This window comes from Telopea speciosissima, chromosome 9, assembly GCF_018873765.1.
Source record: "Telopea speciosissima isolate NSW1024214 ecotype Mountain lineage chromosome 9, Tspe_v1, whole genome shotgun sequence".
Classification (NCBI taxonomy): domain Eukaryota; kingdom Viridiplantae; phylum Streptophyta; class Magnoliopsida; order Proteales; family Proteaceae; genus Telopea; species Telopea speciosissima.
This window is the reverse complement of record NC_057924.1, coordinates 42,217,784-42,226,921: the sequence shown is the minus strand read 5'-3', so window position 1 is coordinate 42,226,921 and position 9,138 is coordinate 42,217,784. Positions and strand designations below refer to the sequence as shown.

Below are 9,138 nucleotides of genomic sequence, written 5' to 3'. Positions count from 1 at the left end.
GGTCTCTCATCATCAGGTTGTAAATTGTGTCTCTCCCCCTAAAGTAAAAATCCAGGACATAACCAAGTTATCATTTTCCATCCATTCAACAAACTTCAGATCTATAGAATCAGAATCAGGGGCTTTAATTATCCCATTAATATGGCCTTGCTTAGATTGGCCTTCAAGAGAAACAAGAACTACCCTAGACTAGGGCAAATAATTTCGGCCATTGAAAAGGATTGTAGTGAGCCTATTGTTCCCTTCATTAGAGTTTGATTTTCCTCCATCAGAGGAAGTAGCAGCAATGTCAACCATTATAAAAAAGGAACGAACAAACTAGAAAACTTCAGAAAAAGGACTTATATGGAAACAGATCAGTATAGATTAGCCACAACCCAATGTCGTAAGGAAGCAACCAAACGAACAGAGTAAGATAGCAGCGCAAGCAGCCACATGGGCAATAGCTCTTGGCAACACAAGGATCAACGACACAGTGCGATGGCAAGAAAAAAAGGTGGTTAGCAGCAGGTGCACCAGATCTTCAAACGGAGCAGCAAAGGAGAGCAACGTCTAGGGCACCAGATCTTCAAACGGGTAAAATTACCTCACCCACTCTGATACCATGTTTTAACTATAATCATTAATAAAGGAATCATAGAGACAAGAAGAAAATAAGAGGAGAACAAGAAAAACTCAAGATATAACATGGTTCGATCATCCAGAGAGGATGCCTACATCCACGATGAAAACTCGCCACTCAACTATATTCTTGGGGAGGGTTTATTCTCTTTAAATAATGATGAATACAAGAGAGGACTACAATCACAGTGAGAATCATGATCAGATTTGCACTCTACCAAGTTACCTAATATGCTAGGATTTTGGTGTCCTAGTTGATCCAATTTCCTTAAGTGACTGGGTTCTCTTAATTTGTTAACATAGGTTTAAGAGGAGCTTGTGTAACAAATCTTCTTTAATATTCCTGGTCATGGAGACATGTAGGGGATCTCCCTTATTGAATTGTTAATCCATTATTAAGGACCATGTGTTATATAAATGGGAGTGTCCATTGGATGATTGGTTTGAAAAATTCATCTTCCTCCGAATTCATTCTTTCTCTAGATCTTGAACTTGAAAAATTCAAAGTAGTTGCACGCCCAAAGGATTGGGCAAAAGATGAAAGTTATGATGATATGATGAGCATGCGTCTCAAGGAGTTGGGAGGCAAGCTATGCGTTGCAGTTAAAGTCGTTTGTAGACAATTATGGGAGATATGGGTTCTTAAGGACGACACTAACTCTATTTGGAGTAAGGAGTATCAAATTGATCTAGAGATCATTGCAGTTTATTCTGGTATTCGTTATTTTCCTATAGTTGCTTTCTGGAGGGGAAAGCTTTTTCTTGAAAGTACTTGTAGTCTAATGTTGTGTTATTATGATCCAATAACCAATTTCTATGAAGATGTTGTCAAACTTAAAGTGTTTCAGGGGTATGTGGAATTGAGCATAAATGTTGAAAGTCTTGTTACACCATTTTGATCTTATAGTCAAACCAACTAGGCTGTTATTAAAAATTTTAATGCTAATGTTTGTTATTTAGAAATTTGATTGTTTTCTTTTGGTCTTGTTTGTTTTGTTCTAAAATTTTTTCGGCAGATGATATTTTACTTGGAAATCTAACTCTTTTTTTATATTTACCGTGTGCATGGTGGTTAGCAATTTCAGGTCCTCAGAATAGAATTCAGTATGATCATTGGCAACTTTGGCATACATAAAACTTAACCTTAATATATTTTTAGGGAAATATATTCTTATACTGTTTAGGGTACAATTTCCCTATCACATGATATAATATATTTTTTTCTCATTCTTGCTTTGAATGTGGGTCCCATATGAATAATACCTTTTTCAAAACCTCCATTGGTGCAAAGTGCAGATTCTTTCCCACACTAGTATTGTGGGAAACCCTGCCCCATGTGTTTTTTATGTCTTGTATAAATTAATGATGTTTCTATATATAGTAAAACCTAAAAGGTAGCTTCAAAGTTTGTAAAAACAGTATGACGAAATATAAATTACAAAGGTCATTTTGTAACTTGAGAAAGTGAAAAAGTATGTGCACAACGCTAGATCAAAAGTAAAATTGCACATCTACTCACATTTCAGTATTCATGTGAGGAGATGATATCATACCTATTTCCCTATTGTTATATTCCAAAGAGGTTTCCCTCATTCGCCTGAAACTGTGAAACTGAACTTAGGTAGTGTAGGGAACCCTCTCCCCTTGAGAAAATAAGATTATAATATCGTATGATATTGTAAGGACTAGTACGTTAATCTTCACCACATGCCACACATTAGAAAAATGGGTATGGGAATCCCACACCCATCTCTCTAGTCTGGTTCCCTCCCTAAGAATGTATGGGAAAACACAGTGAGTTTAGAGTTGCAAAAAAGTGGAGAAAAGCCATTAGGGTTTTGTTAATGGCTTTCTCATAAATTTTTTTTTTGATGAACAAAACCTTCATTAATTAAAATAGAAACAAGTGCACATTAGTGTCTATAGTTACACAACTTCTTTCCATCCTCACCTTCTTAGCTAACCTATCAACCACCGAAATTACAGGTCTATCTTTCTTTACAAAAACTACAGATTGAAAACATCTAACAAGATGGTAAATATCATATAAAAGAGCAAATAAGGTCCATGGCCATTTTACTTGGCTTTCTTATAATTTTATTATACTCAAAACGTACAATGAGAAGGGTGTTTGTTCTCATTATATGGATCCACTCACGTTTGTCTAAGTTTGCCACATGGAAAGAAAATATAACCTTGTTGAAAATTCAATCATCATCATCACTGAGTAGTTGCATTTATATTTGCTTGAAAAATATGTCACTTACTATAAATCTTCAATGACTGGTACCTACGAAAAACATAGAAATTTAATGACTATAATGTAACTCCCCAGTCCCGGGATAATAAAAAGTGTTGAGAAAGGATTTCATTCATTGAGTTGATCTTACACTAGAGAATCATGTATATGGTTACAGCTCTGATCATTCTACGTATGACAAATATCACATGTGATATAGAGAGATTACAAGAGAGATACATAGGAGAACTTGCATGAAATAGAAGATATGCACACAAGGAGAAGATATTTGCCTACTGGACCGAATATTGAGTTTCCAATAAGAAGGAACTCCTTATTCAGTCAATACACCCCCTCAAGGTGGAGGGGAAATGGGTTGAAACTTCAGCTTGTCCCACATAAATTGAAAATGGTTGGTCGGCAATGCTTTGGAGAGGACATTGGCCAACTAATCATAAGTAGAGATGAACTACATAGAAAGTTGACTATTGGTGACCCGCTCGCGAACAAAGTGAAAATCAATCTCAATGTGTTTGGTGCATGCATGGAACACCAAGTTGGCGGTCAGGTAGGTAGTGTCCAGACTGTCGCACCATAGGATCGGACGACCACGTAATGGGAAATGTAATTCCTTGAAAAAAGTTTCTAACCAAATCAGCTACACGGAAGCGTCTGCTAGGGCCTTATATTTAGATTCAGTCGAGGAATAGGCCACCATCTTTTGTTTCCTAGATGTCCAAAAGATTAAATTTGGGCCAAGGAAGATGGCATAACCACCAGTTGATTGCCTACCAAAATTGTTTCCAGCTCAGTCGGCGTATGAAAAAGCCTATAAAGTGAGAGAGGTGGCTTTCTCAAGGAGTAAACCATGAGTGGGTGTTGCCAGATGCAGTCTTTGTTTTAAGGAGGTCGAATCTTTCAATCACTTATTTTTGGATTGACATACGAGACAATACGGTTTTGGAGGTTGTGTTTTTTTTTTTCGATCCATGATCTCCACTGGCCTTTCTTCATAGGTCAAATCTGAAGTAAGCTTAGGTGGATCCTGAGTTAAGACATGTGTCGTGTTGGGTACATACTTCTGTAACATAGGCACATGAAACACATAATGCATTCCTGCTAGGGATGGGTAATGCCAACCTGTAAGTCATCGATCCGATTCTAACTAGGATCTCATATGTTCCAATAAACCAAGAACTTAGCTTGCCTTTCTTGCTGAATCTCATTAACTCTTTTGTCGGTGACACCCGTAAGAACACTTTATCTCCAACATCAAATTCTATATCCTTCCGCCTCAAGTCAGTATAGCTCTTTTGTCTGGACTGTGCTGCCTTGATTCTATCTCTAATTAGATTCACTTTCTCACAAGTGGATTGAATCAACTCGGGGCCTAAAAGTTCCCTTTCGTTGGCCTCATCCCAGTACATAGGTGTCCGGCATTTTTACGCCATATTGTGCTTCAAATATTTTCATGCCTATGGTAGCTTGAAAGTCGTTGTTGTAGGCAAACTCTATGAGCGAAATGTGCTCATTTCATCTGCCTTTGAGATTTATGGAACAAGCCCTAAGCATGTTTTCCAAGGCCTGGATAGTTCTCTCCAACTATCCATCTATTTGTGGATGGAAGGCTCTACTGAAATTCAATAATGTGCCCATGGCCTGTTGAGAAAAGACAATACCTTGTAATAATAATGCAAGAGATGTGATTGTTCTATGGGAAACTCTACAGCAGCAATAACTATGATGCACCAATTAATAGAATGATTTGGCCACATAGCTATTTGGCTATAGATTATCTGCAAGGTAACAATTATAGGGTAACTCATTATAGAAAAGATCTGAATCTTCCATCTTATACAATTGTTGCCACCACTCTCATATTTCCAAGGAGGATGCCAACACACAATTGCTATTTTTAATTCAGTGGGCACTCTAATTTGCCTTAAATGAAAATGACCATGGTGAGTAAAAATAGAATTCACAAGTATCCTATCATTATCTAATGCATATATCTGCGCATAAGGCTTCCTCCCATAACTATGACTAGTAAGGGCTTTTCTGCCAACTTTATTTTTAACATTAATACAACAACAACAACTACTCACCCTTATCCTAATTAAATGGGATCGGCTACATAGATCCTTGTAAAACAAAGTAGGGAAAAACTGAGGTCCTAACAAAGGTAAAAGAAAGTAAGAGGAAAGAGGTACAGCCTGCGAAATCAGGAAAATCTAAGCTACATGGTGTCGACAACGTGCATCCTTGCCCTCCAATAGGGGCTTTATCTGAGGTCATATTTGGTACAAGACCAAGACAATGCATGTCATTCTTCTAACATTAATCTCCTAGCATATTGGAATAAATTATTAAAATATGTTGGTTCAAAATTATAACTTATCAACGCATTTTAGGAAGAAAATTTACCTACTTTTTGCAACTTCCAAATAGATATGTTTTCCTTCCACTGGTCCTGTGGAACCCGATTCATCGTAAAATAGAAAGTTAAAGAAGAAAAGAGATGGTGGAATGTTATGTGTTAGAGAAATGATCTCTAACACGCGGTCCACTCTTATAACACTTCACTAATAAAACATATAAAATTACATACAACTCCCTAGGGAGGTAAAAAAGGATAAATACAATGTAAGACAATAAGTAACTAAAGTAGTTCCCAAAATACTCTTAATACATAACTCTAACACACAATGGGTATGACATCATCAAAATTACCATATTTCTCCAATGTTTAGCTATTTAATATTTTTCCTACAAAACAATGGAGAAATATTTTAGACATTAAACACAATACATTTTTAACGTGCCAGAGAGAAATTAGAACCCTCAATGGGCTATTAGGGTAGTTTTCTCCACACCCTATCTTTTCTATAATCTACATACGCTCAGGTATGTAGTGAAGTCAGTGCAGTTAGTGCCAACAAATTGATTATGGTCATTTATCCTCAACAACAACTTTTCTCCGGGCTTCATGGCTAGTGTTTCGAAGGCTCTTGAATGCAACCTCTTCTGGTTGGCGCCTACAATTAATGATTAGACCGGATTAGTCATTAGTGTAGTGTCAATTTTTTGTAATTAAACCAATGATAATATCTTTTTAAACTTGAAAAAAAGGATTGTACTTGATGAGGCCCTCGGCTTACGGGTACTATCAGAATGCGAGGTTTCCATTTGCTTAACCTGCATTGCAACAAGATCCCAATGACAGTAAGTATATTTATTTGTAAATTATTAACTTAAACGGAAAAGTAAAGTTTTACAGAATTATATTATAATAAAAGTATCCTACTATACTAGGCTCCTGCTACTGCAGGGTCAAGGAGAGGAAGAAGTCTTACCCTTTGCTTCGTAAGAGAAGCTATTTTCAATTTTTGAAACCACAGCCTTCAATGCATGGGTATGAAAGATTTAATGAATTCCATATACATAAAATGCAAAGCAAGGTGGAAAAGGAAGAGGAAGAGATATCGTGATTTTTGGCTCCAGATGATTGTGTCATCTTTCCTTACACTGTTTTTCTATTCTTTCAACTTTTGGGAAATTTCTCCCTACCAAGTTGCACTAAAAATCTGCACATAAAAAGCTTTGTGATCAATTGCTTGTTCTTGAAGAATAAAGAAGCAAAGAAAGAAGGAAACCAAGTTTTTCTTTGAATAAAAACTAGACATTCTATACAAGATGATTCAACATCATTCAAGATAAGAAATATAGTAGCAATAAAGAGTAAAGAATATAACAACAATATCCGGCTATAAAGTGAAGTGTAGATTGGCTAACTGGTCTCATAGATGTCTGGAATTGATTCTATGAGAATAGTAGAAACCTTTAACCAATATAATGAGAGAAAAATTTACTATTTCAGAAAAAAAAAGCAAAAGGGGGGAGGGGAGGAAGACAATAATAGAGAGGTTGTAAGTATTAAAGGTATAATTGCTCAGTCATTAACGAGGACAGCTAATGAAGATTTCTTTGTTGCAGAATAAGAAAAAGCATCCAGGCTTGAAGATTACCTATCCTAGTTATCTTCAAATTCGACCGCTTAAAGTAAAAGTTTTCTTAAATGGACTACTAATCAGGCCTTGTATACGACGAGTGCCTCAGCTCTCACCCACTAAAATATGATTACCTTCTTCACTTTTATGTGAATAGGTCTTAATAAAAGTATCTAGCACATGAAAGTGCAAGGAAACAACCTTTAGTAAATTATTTATATACTGTCATTTGAGAATGTCCCATATGAAGTATGAAAGTGATGCGTAAATCTCATATTTTGGACTTGATAGCCTTAAAGTTTAAGCATGGAGTCACTTGAGAAACACATTATTAGCTAGCTGAAGCATCAAATACTATTGAGGATATATTGGCCTTTCTCCCTTGACTTACACAAGGGGCAACGCGATTTCTACTGAGAATGGAAACCTAGATTTCACACCTCATCAGAGATCCACATGTGATATAGATTCCCTACGGGAATGGCAACTCGGCTCCTAGTTATTCACTACAACTTGGTTTCATATTTTATGTAACTACTCTTATCTGCTTACCTTATATACATCCTATGAAGGATCCCACGATTTGTATACTCTATATATACTCTCCATTGAGAGTATTCCGAAAATTAATGGAAAATATTCACTTTAACATGGTATCAGAGCCACAAAGACTCCCACAAGCTTCCTCTGATCCTGTTCGTTCCTTTTTTTTTTTCCAATGACTGAAAGTTCACTCTCCTCCACCCCTTCTGGCGTCCTCTCTTCCTCTGAGAGCCTACCGAGCATGCCATCTCCCTCTTTCACTAATGCACACCATTATACCTCTATCAAGTTAACTTCAAAGAATTTTTTGTATTGGCAATCACAGGTTGAGTCATTTCTTGATAGACTTGAGTTGTTTGGCCATCTTGATGGTACCACACCATGCCCTGTCGATCTCACTGAAGCTGCTACATGGCGCCGCCAGGACTCCATGATCCGGAGTCTCCTCCTTTCTTCTCTCTCGGAAGAGGTCTTTTCTATTGTGCTTGGCAAACGAACCAGCCATGACATATGTACTGCTCTCTGCACTACTTACTCCTCACCTTCTGAAAATCGGATCATGTCCCTTACTATGGCCATGCACGATCTAACCCAAAAGCCCGATGAATCAGTTTCACAGTTCTTGCAACGTGCCAAATAAATTTTGGCTGAACTTACAGCTACAGGTCAGCCTCTACGCCCCAGTGCCTTCAATCTTCATGTGTACAAAGGACTCAAATCGGATTTTCATGCCATGGTCTCATCCCTTCTCACCCACACTGATCCGATTGAGTATGATGATCTCCACGCCATGCTTCTCAGTCATGAGTTTCTTCATGGCACTACCATGACGGCACTTACTATTTTTGACACCCCTGCTGCTGCCTCATGTCCATCTGCCAATACTGTTCAGTGCACATCCACCAATGGTGACGTTGCCTCTTCCAGTAATGGTGGCCTAGGTGGCCGGAACCGTGGTGGCCATGGTGGTAATTTTGGCCAATTTTTAGGTCATTTTTTGTGCGCCATATGCCGTAGAACTAATCATAGCATGAATCATTGTTATTACCGCCAGCAACTGGGTTATCCCCTACCCCTAACCAGCCCTATACCCCATCTGGCCCCTTTCCAACAGCCCACTACACATACCCAGCCTCTACCCCACCCTACGGCCACACCAACCCTCCACTTCTACCGACCCCACACCCATCTATGGCCCTCCCTTGGTACCCTGACACCGGTGCAACACATCATGTCACTCTAGACTTGCATTCTCTATCTCAATATGATGAGTACGTAGGTTCGGATCAACTTCATGTTGGTAATGGTAAGGGCTTACCGATTTCACATCTTGGTTATACATCTTTACCCTCTTTCTCTAACCGTTCTTTTCACTTAAATAATGTTCTTCATGTTCCATATATTTCCAAACATTTATTGTCTGTTAATCAATTCACTCGTGATAATAATGTATTTTTTGAGTTTCACCCCTCTCACTTTCTTGTGAAGGATCAGGTCACCAAGTCAACTCTGCTGTCCAGACCGAGTAAAAGCGGTCTTTACGAGTTTCCTTCATCTTCATCTCCATCAGATCATGCCTCCGTTCGCATCTCTCTTGATCTGTGGCATCGTCAACTTGGCCACCCTCATGAACGTCTCCTTTGGTCCATACTTCATCAAAATAATTTGTCTTTCTTATCTTCTTGACTTAGTTCACTTTGTAGTGCTTGTCAGCAGGGTAAAGCACAT

At 38.0% G+C, this 9,138-nt stretch overlaps 1 protein-coding gene across 1 annotated transcript; it reads left to right on the top strand.

Annotated features, from left to right (window-relative positions):
* The first annotated feature begins 1,025 nt into the window (after positions 1-1,025).
* Positions 1,026-1,520, top strand: LOC122638920 (F-box protein At5g10340-like). Its single transcript, XM_043831770.1, has one exon. It carries the CDS (start codon positions 1,026-1,028, stop codon positions 1,518-1,520), a length of 495 nt encoding a protein of 164 aa, XP_043687705.1.
* Positions 1,521-9,138: the final 7,618 nt, after the last annotated feature.